The sequence below is a fragment of the Maylandia zebra genome, linkage group LG7 (genome assembly GCF_041146795.1).
Source record: "Maylandia zebra isolate NMK-2024a linkage group LG7, Mzebra_GT3a, whole genome shotgun sequence".
Taxonomy (NCBI): Eukaryota; Metazoa; Chordata; class Actinopteri; order Cichliformes; family Cichlidae; genus Maylandia; species Maylandia zebra.
Genome location: NC_135173.1, coordinates 17,760,858 through 17,777,723, shown reverse-complemented (window position 1 = coordinate 17,777,723; position 16,866 = coordinate 17,760,858). Strand labels below are relative to the sequence as shown.

At 40.6% G+C, this 16,866-nt stretch overlaps 1 protein-coding gene across 2 annotated transcripts; it reads left to right on the top strand.

Moving 5' to 3' along the window:
* The first annotated feature begins 297 nt into the window (after window positions 1-297).
* On the top strand, window positions 298-14,840 carry LOC101470771 (transmembrane and coiled-coil domain protein 3). 2 transcript variants are annotated; one of them, XM_004567759.3, is made up of 4 exons: window positions 298-549; window positions 11,254-12,227; window positions 12,431-12,566; window positions 12,835-14,840. In XM_004567759.3, exons 1-4 carry the CDS (start codon window positions 466-468, stop codon window positions 13,138-13,140), a joined length of 1,500 nt encoding a protein of 499 aa, XP_004567816.1. In that variant the 5' UTR covers window positions 298-465; the 3' UTR covers window positions 13,141-14,840. The 2 variants fall into 2 exon arrangements, with proteins under 2 accessions (XP_004567816.1, XP_076742052.1); XM_076885937.1 differs by lacking the exon at window positions 298-549 and adding an exon at window positions 9,881-10,043.
* The last annotated feature ends 2,026 nt before the right edge of the window (window positions 14,841-16,866 follow it).

Sequence of the window (16,866 nt, the reverse complement as noted above, 5' to 3'; positions counted from 1 at the left end):
TTTAATAACACATGTAGGCTAAGTGGTTTAAATATTCACAAGTTATTATCTACTTTTACTTTCCAAAACGAGATTCCTCCATTTATAATATATCTAAAACCGTATTTAATGCGCATATTTCTAACTACAGTACCTTAAATTGTTGTGGTAATAGAGAGAAAGAGAGAAAAAGAGTTTCAAGGCTGTGTTATCTTCAGCAGGCAGGTACGTGTGTTTAAAGAGTTAACCCCTCCTCTTTCAGCTGAGCCACCCTTCAGAGAGACGAGTGGGCGGGGTTTAGGTTCACGCGCAGTTTTGTTGAAGGGAGCAGCCAGTGCACGGGTGAGTGAGTGAGTAAGGGAGTGAGAGAGAGAGCAAAAAAGGGGGGCTAAACATGGATACGAGTTTAGGCGACAGTTGTAAACTAGTCCTGACACCGAAGTGACGACCCACCAGCTCCTAACTGGCCACTAACTGGAGGTTATTATGCCCAGCGCAAACGTGTCCGTGCGAAGTTTGTCCGAGGTCGAGAAATACCTCAGCAGCAGCACCAGCAGCAGCAGCCGGATGGTGAGTGTGTGAATGACTGTTTTTGCAGCATTGTTGTGTGATGAACGGCAGGACCCGTACTGTACCGGCGATGCATTGTTGCCTCTCGAGCTCCACGTCATGTGAAACCGACAGCTGCGCCGCTTTTAAAGCTGCGTGTTTCCCCGAACAAAGAGCTTTCAGTGAGCCGCTCTCATACAGATACCGTAGAAAAGGGCATGTCTTCATGGGGATGTGAAGGGACTCCGAGGCTGTGAACTCCGGGCTACCGAAAGCGGTTGATCCTATGGTTTAATAATAATCTGAAAAGTTTTATTGATTCTTAGAGACACACGCCCACCACTCCTAAATATGGTTTCTAAACACAAGGGTGGTAAGTTTAGTGGAAGCATGCAAACATTAAACCAAACAAACACGTGACTCCTTAATACATATTCCATGCATTTGTTCATTTTCGAGGCTATGGTTTGTGATCCTGCTGTGTTGCTCACAGGTGTGGAGTCTGCCCGATATGTGAGTCAGCCTAGGCCAATATTGGGTAAATGTTCAGTAAGGCCAGCTGGTATGAGGACCAGCTTTAAGTTGCGAACAAGTTTATGAAACGTATTGTTGGAAAGTAAATTATGAGCTGGCCATTTTCCCCCATTGTTTCCAAGAATATTGGCTGGGTTATCAGTTTTGCTATCAGCAGAACTAATAGTCTGAGCGGAAACTTAATAGCTTAGGTAGTGTGTTTGTTATAAGCTACTGTACTGCGCTGCGTCTTACAGGTGCTTCTGTGTTTGTGCTCAGTGACTCAGTTCATAACCTAGTTTTTAAAGGGTAAAAAAACATAAACTCTCATCCATCCCCACCTTACTGACATGCACAGCTGTGAAAAAGTAGTAAGTAGAACCCACGGAAAGGGTTAACTTAAAAACAAAAAACAAACATATTTGGACACGTAAACAGCTTATTGTCTTTTAAACAATCAAAGAGATATACTCAATCAAGTGATACATAAAATCAATATTTTCTAGTGATTTCTCCCAATTTAAGCAAATAAAAAGCAGGTCAGTCACACAGAAAAGGTAAATACGCTCCCCGCATTTATTCGACTTTCAAATCAATTAGAATCAGTGCCTGCTGTTCCCTTTGCAAGTCTGTCATGATGATTGCTCGTAAATTTGAAAGATCATCAATTCTTTCTTGGAAAGATGTTCACTTTAAAGAAAAAATCTAAAGTACTGAATATTTAACATGTAATATGCGCACTCACTGCTAATTTTCCCAGGAAGCTGGTGTCAGACTGATAAGAAACTATGCAAAGTACCTACAAGAAGTCGGTTCCTCTACAGGGGACAATACAAGTTTCTCAGGCGAACGGCTTGCTTACTGACTTTTTCCACCAGGGAATATTTTTGCTGAATTGGTCTTTGTAAAAACAGCTATGGTGTTGTTCAAATACAAACCTTAATCACGCAAACACTGTATCAAATATTTGCTTGTTCAGAGCAACCTATTCTGATTGGATTTATTTACTATTTCACAACCATATGAGGATCCCAGCTCATCTATATTAAAGCGATAACAGCAGATATTTAAAGGAAACTATACCATAATATATTCTTTTGATAGCGCAGTTGAGTTTTCTTTGTGGTCAGCGACCACATAAGTTAGGATTTCAGATGTAGATGAAGGGTAAGGAGGATTATATCACAAAATCTCCTGATGACTCATATTACAATTTCATGAAAGTAAGGAAAAAAGAAAGTTTTTATTTATATGCTTATATCCTCAAAATCTTAAGAGTACACAGTATCAGAATGGCACTTAACTCAAGTCCCATGACAAGTCTTTTAGCTGAAAGAAACTTGACAAAAGTAGCTAACTAAAACTGGGTGGTTAGGGGGAAAACCACACGAGGAGTCAGAAGTCCCCTAATGGCTGGGGCAGATCTGTTATCTGTTAAAAGCCAGAAACTTTAACACATAAAACGTGTGATTCTTTCGCTGCTTCAGTAAAGTGGCATGAAGCAGCAAACTGTTTCTCATTTTCAGTATGAACCTTTACATCTGACACCCAGTCACTAAAAAGTGCTATTACGGGTTTTTTCCCCCTTTTTTTTAGGTTCCTGTTAATAGACTGAATTTAAACTGAATTAAGAGTATAAGTAATTGAAATCGATCACTTCTCCCCTGGAGTACAGCTTGAAAGAATCATGCGGAAAAACTTTATAGCCGGATTCTTATATAAGCAGTCAGACCAGTTTTGTTATAATCGCTAACACAGTAAAGTGGATCAGCTCATCTGACTGTTAGCTGGTTTATTAATGCTGTGCTGTGTAGTTTTGCTTTTCCTCATTTTGTTGCCCGTAAATGGCATTCCAGTTTTGTTTCTCAAAAAGCCATTGTGCAGCAGATATAGTGGGTTAGAGGCCAAAAATGATGCAACTTGGCTTTTCGTGGCTGGCTTCCAGAGACTGCCTTTAACCCTTACTGAGTGGTGGCTCTGCTGAGATTGTGGCATTTCTCCGTGACCCAGCTCTCCATATGTGAACTGTGCCCTTTACCTGTAATGCTATTCTCGCATGCGTGTTATCGTGCAAAAGGTGCACATTGACCTTCACGTCGGCATAATATTTACATGTTGTGCATTGTATGCCAGAGTCCTTAAATAAAAGTTTTTAAAGTAGGTCCTGTGTGTTTCTTTTTAAGGCTAAAGAAGTGCTTCAGTCCTCAGTGGCTCTGTGATGTAGTGCTTTACTGAAAGATCTCCTGTTCGATGCCGGGAGGAGACACGAATCCTTTTAGTGTTGTTTCAGGAAGAGCACCAGTGTTATAAAAAAAAAAAATCTGCCAAACCAAACATGCAGAGCTACCTGCCGTGACACCTCGCGAATAAGGGAGCAGCCGAAAATATCTTTTGAAGTGTTCGAGTCCTCGCCAGCCTCGTTACATCAACGGTTTTGGTCACTTGAATATAGTTGCGTATTTATCTTAATTGAATCCCGCTCAATACTCTCTCAGTCACTGGAGGCAAGCAGGCACTAGTAAGTGTTAATGGACTATTGATTTAGTCCTGGAGCAGCTTGTCTTCTAAGATAATAGTGAATATGTCTTAAGCAATTAATTCCCCTGACCCCCTGGGGATCATTCATTCAGGGAATTTAAGACTTTAGACTCTGTTGCAAGTTTCCCCATTCCTTTTAGTCCAATAAGGTGCACAGTTTGGCCCCTCAGTAAAGAAAGCAATCAAAGTTTGACCACATATGCAGCTGTGGGATGCAGATGAGAGGAGAGGGCGGAGGGGGGAGACGCCGGGTCAGGTTTCTTTAAAATGAAAGATGTGCTCCTTGTCCCTCTCACGCTCCATATCGCTGGTTTTCTTCCTGTTTCCCTGTGTGAGCCCTGAGTGGGAGAGCGTCTGTATCCATGAGGATCAGCTGGAGGGAATACCAATAAGCATCGAGGGCTTCTTCCCCTCTGTGATTCTGTTCTCGGCTGAAGGGACGGTTTTGTTCCATCTCTTCAAGTGTGCCAGCTCCGTTGCCTTGTTTGTGCGTGTTTACTTGGGCGTGCCAAGAGCCAGTGACAGCACACCAAACACCAAATGTTTTGTCATTTGGATCCAGTTACATCAAACTGGTGCAAACACCTGTGCTTGTATTTGAATGTGCTTGTGCACTTGCATGACCAGGCCCTGTGAACTGATGGTTTCTCTAGATTGCAAAAGGGATTGTGAGTACTAGCAAACATTACTTCCTGGTATTGGGGACAATGTGTTCCTGTTTGCATAAGAAAATGTCTGTGGTTATAATAATGTTCACTCAAACTGAAAGGGGCAGTGGGTTCAGCAAGATGAAAAGAAATCAGCTGCACGTTCAATCAATCTAAACCAATATTTATTTTATCCATACTACTCAGAATTTAGTAAACATCCCCTGCATATCCACCCAGTTCTAAATAATTTGTGAGCTCTCACCCTTGCTCTTCCTCAGAACTTAAATGCTGAATTGCTGCTCAGTCTGTTTCTCGTGGTGGTGCAGTGGGCAGATGAGTGCGAGGCCTGCCTTTGCGTGAAAAATTGAATCACTAACTAGATCATTGATCCAAGAGAGAGTACACTTCAGTGCAAGATAAGCAGCATCTGCAGCGACTTTGCCCTCGAACTGTAGCTAAGTTTTGAGTGGGTTTTCTCAGGCCTAACAACACACAGCGTTTCCTTGTTGGGTTAAGATTGAGGCTAATGCAGATGGATCTTTATGTTATGCTGTCAAGCGAGGTCAGGGCTTATTAAATGGGTCATGGTGCTGGACAGACTGTGTGCTATGTAGGACAGCGTGGGAGGGGGAACAGGGGGCTCATGCAGGGTTGAGTTGTGAAGGAGGCACCCTGAGGGCACGGAGGACTCCTGCTGATCCTGCTGTTGGAGATGATGATGATGATTGGGATGATGTGTGCTGCTGAGCTCTGTTTGGGGGCAACCTCTGTTCCTGTCCTTTTTATATCTGTTTCAGTTCTCTCTCTCTGCCTTGTCTCCCGCTCTCTGTTTTCTTCTTCTTCTGCTCTACTGACACACTAAAATCTATTTGTGAGTCAAAACACCAGTGGGTGTATTGCCTGGCTTGCTAATTCAAAAGACAGCATCTCGAAGACTTTATTTAGGGTGAGAACACACCTCATTTGTAGTGATAAAACATATTTTAAAGGCACGATTAGAGGGGATCAAAAATGTAACCGGGATCTCACCGGTCTCTGGCTGCACAAATGTTTTTGGAGAAAGTGAGTGAAAAGTAGGGCAGCTCCTCAGCAGATTTGGGGAGGACATTTTCATCAGTGTGAGCCTACTTCATTTAGCAGGACCACTCATCCGCAGAGACCTTCAGATTGCTCCTGCGGTTATTCAGAGTGGTTCGAAATTTTAAGTAGCAGCAGCAGTGGTGGTGCAGATGTGCTTATTAAATTGAAATGATACAATTTCATCAATCTCATGTGAGGAAATTGCCAGCTGTCATACTTGCAGATGGTTTCCAGAATGTAAAAAATGTCTGGGTTATGTTATTTAGGTCGCTCTCACGATTATGGCCTCATCCAGTTAAAAGACACTTGTGTTTATATCACAAAGTTCCTTGTTTTATCATTTTTAAGCTTGAAATTCAGGTGCAGTACAAGTGTGGAAGTTTTATCAATACCCTTTACATAAATCTTACTGCAGGCCTCGGCAGTGATTCACCAGTGGTTGCCAGGTTTCCATCTGATCTATTTTGCACTTGTTCCATATTTATGTTATCTCAGCACATTGAAGCAACAGAGTAAGACCCCTGTGCTCAGTGTTTAGCCCCTAATGGTGCAGAGGACAATATTGAACATTTTCAAAGTAAATGCTAGTGGTGGGAGAGCGCCTGAGGAGCTAGCTTTGTTCAAGCACTGCAGAAATAGCATGCAGTCTAAGCTGTCTGGTGGAACAGGCAGTTCTTTGTGACTGTCATATGAACTCTGAAAAGATTTGGTAATTTGAGTGAGCAATACAGCAGCTTACTTTACACTTCCTCTTAAGCGAGGCAACATTAAGTTTCTCATTGTTTTGTATGGAAATCAGGTTTGACTAAAAGGTCGGTTTATATGTGAAACCTATTGTTTGGTGGAGAATTAGAGCCTTCACAGCCGATGGGGCAAGACCACAACTGGATGCAGGGTTCGTCTGGCTTTAAGTCAGGCCAGTGATTCCATATGCAGTGGCTCAGTCCTGGACAGGGCAGAGGTAGAACATGACAAAGTAAGCTTTTTTCTCTGCAGAGAAAGACTTCTGTGTTCAATAAGGACAGATGCCAGAGAGAGTGTGAGAGTAGGATGAGGACAGAGGCTGAAAAAAACCCTGGCTTGCTTGTAGAAATAAGCGTGCTGTTCTCCAGTTACACACTACACATAATGAAGAATATACTGTGTAATTACAGACAAATATATATATTTATATATGTGTGTGTGTGTGTATAAATGACATTAGTTTAAATCCATGATGGCAGCTTAATGCTGATTTTGCCTTTGCAACAGGCTCATAATGATGTTTAACAAGTGTAATTGTTACTGTTTTCACAATCTTAGCTGAGCCTGTTAGCATTCCAACATTTGCTGATTTGCACTAAATCAGTGATTCTCTAATAGATGGATGCTGTGGAGTTAGTTTGTCCTCTTCATTCCTAGAGGAAGTAATGGATCTGTCAGCTCAGCCATCACAGTTTGCCACCATGTTTTGTTTTGTTTTTTTTGAGCTGATCATGTTATCCCAGTGGTGTCCTTCTTAGAGGGCTCAGTTCAAGGGGAGCATCCAGGATGGGTGAAATGGTCTGAAACTAACATGGCTAGCTTGAATCTTATATTATAATAAATAAAACAACAGTTTAACTTTAGCTTTTAAGTTTTTGTTTGTGTATTATTAAAACATGATTAGTTTGCTGATTGTTGATTAAAGTATACTTGTTTCTGGGGTGGAAGTAACTTTTTGGACTTTGAAAGCAGAGACCGAACAGAACACGTTTGAGGAACATGTCACTAACCATGCCATTAGTGGCATTGTTGACTTTTTGACCCGATGATGGCATTACAAAGTCACGATACATATTATACATATTCCTGGGATCACAGATATGTATATATAAATTATGTCACAGTTCATCCAGTGGCTGCTGAGGATTGCAGTCTGCACCAACGTAACCAACAGCTTCTTCTAGTAATAATCAGTTCTTCCCTAACTTATCAGGCTATCAAACAAGTTTGACTAGTTGAGCGTGAAGTCATAGTGCCAGCAGCAGGTAAATGGAATTTACCTCCTTTACCTGACCTCATACTCTGTTTACAGGAAGTAAACTGAATTTACTTGTGCAATAGGATACCTTGAATGAATAGCAATGAATAAAACAGCAGCGTGACCTCACTTTGTATGTTTGATTGCATATTATCAATGCTTGATTAATTAACTGATAGTTGATTAAAAGTCTTTTTTCCTGGTGTGGAAATAATTTTTATTTTTGGACTTCTAAAGTTGCTGCCAGAAGTTCCCTTTAAGAACAAGGCACTGAACATGCTATTAGTTGCGTTGATAGTTAGGTTAAATATTGGGGAAAATTGCCTTGTTGCCTGATGATGGCATTACAACACCAGTAGATATATATTCCTGGAGCCATAGTTATGTGTGCTAAATCATGCAGCATGTCATTCAGTGGCTGCAGACTGATTACAGTCTGCATCAACGTGACCACAAGCATGGCTACAAATATACGTGAAGCTGTTTGTGCTTGTTCACTGTGGTACAAACACAGTGCGCTGCAGTAATAATCATGTCATTAGATTCTTGCCTTCACATTATTAAACAAGTGTGGCTAGTTTGGTGTGACATCATAGAGCCAACAGCAGGTAAATCCTATTCACCTGTGTAATTGGATACCTTGAATTAAGCTGAATTCAGAAAGATGGTCCCGCTGACTGTGTTTTTGTTTTAGTCTGAGCAGTGTTTTTCAGTGTGTGCACCAGGCATGTACTCATACATCATCCTGTAAACCTTCTCTCGAGGTTCACGTGGGAGTCATGTGTTGAGAAGTTTCATTATGTGGTTAACTGTGGGTGCATTTGCTGATGTCAAGATACTTAGCTTGCAATAAGTGACCATTACGTGGCGATGCTGAAATGCTAAGCAAGATTGAGCCTGCTTGAGTTAGCTGTTTATTTACTAACTAGCGGTGTTACATTTGTTAAGGATTAGTGCAGTTTTGTGCCGCCTATAGTGCTTATTGTACAACACTTAGTGTAAGGCTTTAATAGCTTACACCCTCTTTCACTACAGGGGTGTTGCACTGTGATCAGCTTGCAAGACGAAATGGTTTGTTCAGCCACCGATGGGCTGCAGTTTTTTTTTTACACTTTAAGCGACACTTCTGCTCTTTAAAGTGCAGCTTAGAAGCATGATTACATTTTTGCTTCTCTGCTTTCCTACAGTTTCCTCATAACGGGATGTCTTCTAGTTCCCTAGTAAATGCAATCTTGCTTACTCAGCCTGTATATATTATGCTTACTTCCTCAAACCTACAACAGAGTACAAAAAGTGAGCATAACGTTCAGCTTTAATCACAAAAAACGGTTATTAACTGTAAAACTAGGGTACATTGTCTGGAATAGGGATTTTCTGCTGCCTTGCGCCTTTGTGTGACATTATCACTGACCTACATTAGATGTACATGCTCCACTTCTTTCACACATACTAAGAGTAGTTGTATGAATTTTGTCAACTGTTTTTTTAATCTATATTATAAACAAACAGGATTAAATTCTGGCTCTTAAAATGTAACAGATTTTCCAAATAAGAGCATTATAGACACACCCAGATGGCCTCACAGTGTGAAATGCTGAATAGTGCTCGAGCCAGAGATTACTATGTGGAAATGTTGTATTTTCTTGTATGTATCTAAGAAAATAATGATGTTTACCCCAATTATTTAAGCTAGTAATTTGAAGCAAATGAGCACCTGAAAACATCGGATTCATAGTATGAGCAGTTGGTCACATGTGCTTTTACTTTACAGCTGCAGCTGTAGATTGTAATGCTTAGTTAAAAATGCTGACCTACTTTTAGGTTGTTTAGCATAGCTGTGTCTCTGTGATAATGATAAAGACCCTCTGTATTAAAGACTCGTACCCAGGAAGTGTACATGTAATTTTATTGTCGAATTAGAGCTGGGCGATATGAGATTTTTTCATATCACGATATGTTTTTTTCATTTCAGGCGATAACGATATCTATCACGATATAAGCCAAATAACTATATTTGTAAGATTTAAATGTGCCGTTGCTCACAAGTAAAATGTGAAATAATCAGCAGCTTGTTTTTATTTAAATATTTATTTCCCATAATAAGTTCAACAGGGTAGATGTACTTAAGGAACATGAGACTTTTTCAGATAAATAAAGGCAAATATTGCAAACTACACAAAAGGCAGCCGCTAAAGCGTTTAAGTTTCAAAATAGAACAAACGAAACAGACTAAATTGTCAATTCCACTTAGAAACAAAATATTAATTCTAAAAATAAATCTTAGTTTGTTTTACAGAAGAACAGACAAAACTGACTAACTTTTGTCAATATCAAATAAACTGAGAACTAAAAGGAAATTCTCAATCTCTCCTTGTTGTATAGCTTAGCTTTTCAAACAGTTTTAACAGTTACTTTAGTCTGACAAAAGCCGAATGACGAATTAGCGCTTCCAGTCAGAGACTGAGGCTACGTCCACACGTACACGGGTATTTTTGAAAACTGAGATTTTCCGTTTTCGTTTTAAAAAATAATCCCGTCCACACACAAAGGGAGAAATGAAGGAAAACGCTGCTATGAACATGCCAAAGCAGCAGGTGGCGCTAGATTCCTAACCATGCCGAAATGTTGGCCAATAAGAAGTCTAGAAGCCTCGGTGGGAAAAAGTAAACAAAGCTGGGGCATAGAAGCAGAACCGAGTCGTATGTGTGGAGGGACAGTAACTGTGTGTATATGTAAGCATTTAAACACTGCAGAGAGTAGAATTAACAGTAACAGTATTGTAGAAATTCATTTCACCGAAACAATAACGTGGCGCACAGTGTGACGCATGCACCAGTTTATTGTATTTCCAGACTTGCTTTCGGCACAATTTACAGTGCACGCTACTCTGTTTTTTGTCAGACTTGAAATAGCCGAAATACCTTCACACTACGGAACTTCTATGGCTCTTCCGTTTGACAATCTCTCCGGCGTTGGAACCATCATCTGTTTTCTCTTCGGTCACGCTCGGTTGATTTTTCTAGTCGGCACACTCATTTCCTCCATTACGTGCTGGCTCCATTACCCGCTGGCTGCTTCCCAAACAAACACACGTGCGGCTTGGCACTTGTGCTGTACCTAACAAGTCACGCGACGTGACGCTGCAGCTGTGATTGGTTCGGCTCTGCGCTACTTAGTTTGGATTGGCTGACCTTTTTTTTTTTTTTTTTTTTTGAGGACAAGAGCGGCGAGGTCTATCGCGATAGCTTAATTTCTCTATCGAGTAAAAGTTATATCGCGATACATATCGTTATCGTTCTATCGCCCAGCTCTATGTCGAATAAAATAATATGATCAAATTTAAAATTGGGGCCAAAACTAGAAAACAGGCCCTGATCTTAAAAAGGGGTAAAATAAAAACCTTACTTTTTGAATTCAGACTTTTTTAGTTGGAAGTCTTGATAAAATATTTACTTTCCCAGAATGCTGTGGGTTTTTTTTTTATTAAGCAGAGTAAAAGGTAGTAAAAGGTCCTTCCTGTAAATGCACCAGTTTAATACATTATTTACACTGAAAAATATATCTCTTGTAAATTACAGTAAAATGCTGTCATCTACATTTAAAAGCATGAAACAGTTATAGGATACCTACTGCAATTGAAAACAGTGGATTTGTGCGATGAGTGTCCGTAGATTATGTGCCTTGTGTGTGTGGTACGATGTGCGTTTTACTTTTCTTTTTTGAATTTTGGATGGTTGCTTTTAGTGACAAGCATGTATGTGTGTATATATTTTGGAGGTGGTGCAAGTCCAGTGTCTCTTAACTGAGAAAGGAAAAATCCTTTATTGTACTGTGAGATGACAAGTAGCTTGTTTTTAATAGCAGCGCTGTGGTATTGACTGATACTTGACTGTACCAAATTTCATATATTTTTGCTTAATTTTTGATTTTCTTCTTTTGTAGGACCGGAGTAGAGAGAGCAGTTTTATAGGCCTCCCGCTGTCAATGCGCCGGGGTTCTTCAGAGAATAATTTGGATCTGGAGCTCAGTGATGGAAGTCCCTATCCTGCTCTCGGCTTTGAGGTCCAGCGTAGTCGCTCGTGCTTGGACAGCCTCCAGCAAAAGATACTGAAAGTCACAGAACAGATAAAGATCGAGCAAACGACACGAGATGAGAATTTAGCTGAGTATCTGAAGCTCATGGACAGTGCGGACAAGCAGCAGGTGGGGCGCATCAAGCAGGTGTTTGAGAAAAAGAACCAGAAGTCAGCTCAGAACATTGCCCAGATGCAAAAGAAGCTGGAACAGTACCATCGAAAGATGAAAGACAGTGAAAACTATCAAAGCCCTCCCGCTCGCTCTTCCTCTGTTAAACACAGCACCATACCCCGGGAGTCACCCAGACAGCTGAGGGACATGACAAGCAGTGGCCGACACCCGACCATGGACAAGATTAAAACCATTGGACCAGGTGTTTCGCTGTCTCCTCCTTTCTTCTTCAGCAAGCCCAGAGAGTTCGCCAACCTCATCAGGAACAAGTTTGGCAGCGCTGATAACATTGCCCACCTCAAAACCACTCTGGACTCTTCTTCTCCACTGTCCACTGACACTGAAGTGAAGGGACTGAGTAACAGCACCTCTATAGTGGGCAAACCCAAGTATCCCAGTGATGACGAGTGCTCCTCAGGCAGCGCTTCTGTTTCAGACAATAATGGAAACCCAGCAGGGGCAGGAGCGTCTGCAGGGCCGTGTCAGAGCCAAGCTAAGGGGGATCAAACAGGGGAAGACAACCAGGGCAGACTTGCCCTGACCCTGGAGGAGGTGAGGGAGATTAAAGATGCCCAGAATCAGCTGGAGGAGGATATAGAGGAGTTAAAGGCACAGTTCGAGAGAGAGTATGGCATTATCAGCCAATCACTGCAGGATGAGAGATACAGGTACGATTACACAACTTGGCATTTCATTATTGTTAAATAACAATAATAAGAACAGACATACCAATATAAAATGTTCATCTAAAATAAACAAGCATAACTCTAAGAGAATTTGAGATAACAATAAGCTTAATACCACGTGTCATTAACCACTTTAAAATCCGCAGTGATATGAATATTAACCATCCCCTTGTGTTGACTGGCAGGTATGAGCGTTTGGAAGACCAGCTGAACGACCTGACAGAACTTCACCAGAATGAGATGGCAAATCTGAAGCAGGAGCTGGCCAGCATTGAGGAGAGGGTGGCCTACCAGGCTCACGAAAGGGCCAGGGACATACAGGTAAATAGTGGTGGTGAATCTACTTATGTTGCGATGCTTCACACATAAGCAGCACGTAAGATGGATCGCAAAAATACACCATGCCTGTAAGTGTCTAATATCTCAGCACATGGCCATTGTCATCTGTCCAAGCGGCCTCTCTCTGCTGATGCAGAAGAATTCTTTTAGAGGAATTTGGGTAATTGAGTGTTTAAAGGTCAGCGAAATGCCCTTTAGCAAGTTGAGAGACGGTCTGACCCATAAAAACCCCTCTCCCCACCTTTCTCAGGAAGCCCTGGAGTCGTGTCAGACTCGCGTGTCCAAGCTGGAGCTCCAGCAGCAGCAGCAGCAGCAGACGGTCCAACTCGAGAGCCACGACGCCCGAGTCCTGCTGGGGAAGAGCATCAACGTCATGGTGGCCATCATCACCGTCATCCTGGTGTGCGTCTCCACTGCTGCCAAGTTTGCCGCTCCACTGATGAGGAGCCGGTATCATGTGGTAGCTACCTGCCTGGGGATTTGTTTTTTGACTGTATTTTGGAAGAACTGGGACTGTTTACAGTATGCCTTAGACAGGTTATTGATGCCTGCTTAGTAGGAAAGAAAACACACTGAAAATATCATTAACACAGATGCTGTAAGTTGTCAGGAGAGGACGGTCTGAGAGGATTGGTTGTACAATCGTCAGAAGACGTAGTCGCCATGCAATTACACAGATCTCTCTTTTTTTAGTCAGACTGAAATAAAACTCTTTTGATTTTTTTCTCCTCTAGAACTTGAATGTGTGTTACTAACTATTTCATATAACATTCAAATTATATTTACATAACAGCAAACTCTGCTAGTCAATAGTCAAGAGGGGGGAGGAAAAGTGATGTTTTATTATTGAGTTACTGTTTTAGGTAAATAATCCATAAATAAGATAAAGATGTGAAATTATTCTTTCTCGTTTGTCTTCAGCTTGACTTTAACATAAATCAAACTACACTCAAAAACTCAAACAAGACCTCGGTTGTCGTGTCTTGTTGTCCACGCCTATGAATTTCTAATTCCACTGAAGAGGAACGCTTCCATATTTAGGAATATTTGCATTTATTTGATATTCTGATTGCTAAATATGTGCTAGCAGACATTTCGTTTACACAAAACATAAACTGTTATATGGTTTTTAAGAGGTTTTGCTGCTGGTAGGTAGACTTTGCAAAGCTGTTCCTCAGTGTCCTCAGGCTTAGTTTTAAGGTACATTAACAGGTTGCATGAGAATGAATGACCATATTTTTCTAATTGTGAAAGTAATTGTTTCACTGGAGAATCTGCAGACAAAAATTAGCGACACTGGACATCCTATTTTTATGCATTCTCTTTCTTCTTACTTTTTTTTAAAACGTTGTCTGGCCTTGTTCTAAAGTGCAATATATTTGATTTCCAAGAGCACAGTTTGTTTTTAACAATTACTCTTTTAGGAGTGGGCGATTTTACATCAGTGACAGGGAGCTGGAAGGAAGGAAAACAACACTAATGTTAGCACGAGAGATCCATAACCACGGAAGTCACTGCTGAGCTCTGACAAGACCAGCTGTCTCTTCTCTCAAGGGCAAAAAAAAATCAATCCATCTGCATTAGCGCATGCTAGTAGTGTAATATCAGCACACACCAGCTCTCTAGCATAGACACACAGCACAGCCGCTCACTTGGTTCACTGTATATACAGTAAATAATGTCTTAGGCTTTTTGTTTTCCCTACTTCCACTTTCATGTTGGACTTTTACTAATAATGTGACAGAGAGATGATGGGGTATACTGTGATACAATGCCTTTTTCTGAGGAAAAATGCAATTCCCTTCTTAAAAGAGCAAAAAAACAACAAAAAAAGCCTTCACTACTCGCAGCAGAGAGGATGCAGGCGAAAAGCTCTCAGTGAAAAACTACAAGCCTATATATTTTTTTCTCTTGGACTTACAGTTGTGTTATTTCATTTTGTCTTGTAAACGTTGCCTACAAGAATTCCACATAAAGCCGTGGACCACTTTTAATGTCTGTCTGCCACAATAATCAGCTTTGCATTTATATTTGTCGTCATCTTTCTGTTTTATTGACTGTATGATTTTTTGTTTTGTTTTGTTTGTTTGTTTGTTCCCGTTTTGACATGTTTAAAGGAAGTTTTACAAGCAGAACTCAAATCTGGTTTACATGCTGTTTTCATCTCTGGTGCACTATCTGATCAATCAGTTGTATTATTATGCATCATGTGCCTTCGTCTAACCATTTCTGTTAAATTAAACCTTTTTAAATCAACTTGTTGATGGAATTGGTGTTGAGTGACTGTGATATTTTTGTTGTATTTGGTGTCATTCTGTAAATGTGGACTGCTGTTATAAAACAACAAAGTTCGGTAAAACGCCATCTGAGTAAGATATTTATATCAGCGGAAAAGTATCAGTGTAGTCCTTGTTAATAATACTGATTTTTATTTCTCATTATCTTATTTTCTTATGGGATAAATAAACCTAATTCAAGCAGTCCAAGTATTTGCATGGCTCTTCTACTAAACACTATCTCCTTCATCACCACTAGGGGGTGGTAGTGCTGCACTTTTGACATGAACGTAGGCAAGAACGGGGCAGAGCATTATACAGTCTGCATGGCAGTACTATACACGTTTATTCTTTTTTCTTTAATCTAAATGATAGATTCAGTCAAAAAGAAAAAGAAAGAAAAAAGCCATCACTTCAAACAAATATATAAACTACAAAGATTCATTGAAACAGTAATATTCAAACCAGTGTGGAGAAGTAGTGCCCTGTTCTGAAATTTACAGTTTACCCTGTACAGTCACACTTTATTAGGTACACTGGGCTAGCGCCAGGTTGTCCCTTCTTTTGGGTTAATTCTTTGGAAACATTCCTCAGAGATTGTGGTTCATATTGTAATCACAGCATCACACAACTGATGCCGTTATTCCTGCATCCAAATCTCCTGTTCCACCACATCCCAATGATGGTCTATTGGATTGGGATCTGCTGACTGTGGAGGCCATTTGAGATGCTTCTCCATAAATGAGCGGTGTGACTCCCATCCGTGTGGATTTTAGCACCCATGGGGCTGATGATCATAGATGCCTTCAGTTTAATGAATGAGCACATTACAGCGATATCAATCAGGCCCGATAGAAAATCACATCACTGTAAAGCTACAATACCTCTGAAATATTCTTTCCAACCAGATTTTGTTTATTCACTTAACTTTGAATGAACATGAAGCTCTGTGGAAGTCATCCAGATGATTTTGTCTCCTGCCACATCATCACAGTGAATGATCATCAAAGTATTATTTTTTTTGATGAAGTCTAATGTGACTCTTATTTTTTTGTGAAAGTGTAAGTGCTCTTTGCTTGGCTAGATGGTCTGAGAGAGATTTTCTTTGCTACAGAAAGAAATCTGTGATTATCCACCATTGTTCAGCAGACTGGGGCTTTTAATCCTGTCAAACCAACCAAAGCATTTTCTGTTTTTTTTTCCCAGAACCAAAACCTGTTAATTAGGCTACTTCTAATGTTCCTGCTCTCCTTGGGACCTTTTTGTTTTTTTTAATTCAACCTGTTTAATAAAAATACTTCAGTAGTCAATGACACACTCTTTTTTTCAGCACCTCAAATTAAAGATGAAAGTGCACTTGACTGATTCGTTTAAATTCTACTGTGCTGGAACAGAGAGACAAAATCGCAATTTTCTCACTGTCCAAACATTTCCGGACCTAATGGTAAAGTGTAAATTAAAACCTTGTGATAACACTTACTTACCATGACAACTCACCGAGCAGCTGAAAATTAGGCTAAGCAAATAAAATGTAGCTCGCAATGTCCTCTTCCTGAGATGTCATGGACAAGGAAGGAGGAAAAAGGCATTTGAAAGGACCCCCCCCGTGCCCCCACAAATCACTGAAAAAAGTCTCCAGGAAGTGTTGAGTGGTGCTCTGTTAAACATTGCAACTTTATAGGACAAACACATTCTATATATGGATGAATCATCAACAATCCCTGCGACCTCGTCAACAATCTGACGTCTGCAAAGCAACAGCTGATTAAGCCAGACTCATTTAGAAAAAGAAGTGGAGTGGACTGATGAAGTTAACATTAAGCTCGCTGGGCACAATCACGAAAGGTGTGTTTGAGTGAAACGGGAAAAGCGCCTGATGAAAAGAACCGCTTGACAACTGTTAATCATAGGTGTGAAAATATTTTGCTTTTGGGGGTTTGTGTGGCAGTCAGAGGTACAGGAAACACTGCACAGTTAAGAGGGAAGAACAGATTTAGTGCTTACTT

Coding starts and splice junctions, on each gene's coding strand:
- LOC101470771 (XM_004567759.3), top strand. CDS start 466: ATGCCCAGCGCAAACGTGTCCGTGCGAAGTTTGTCCGAGGTCGAGAAA. Junction 550..11,253: donor CCAGCAGCAGCAGCCGGATG/GTGAGTGTGTGA, acceptor CTTCTTTTGTAG/GACCGGAGTAGAGAGAGCAG. Junction 12,228..12,430: donor CTGCAGGATGAGAGATACAG/GTACGATTACAC, acceptor GTTGACTGGCAG/GTATGAGCGTTTGGAAGACC.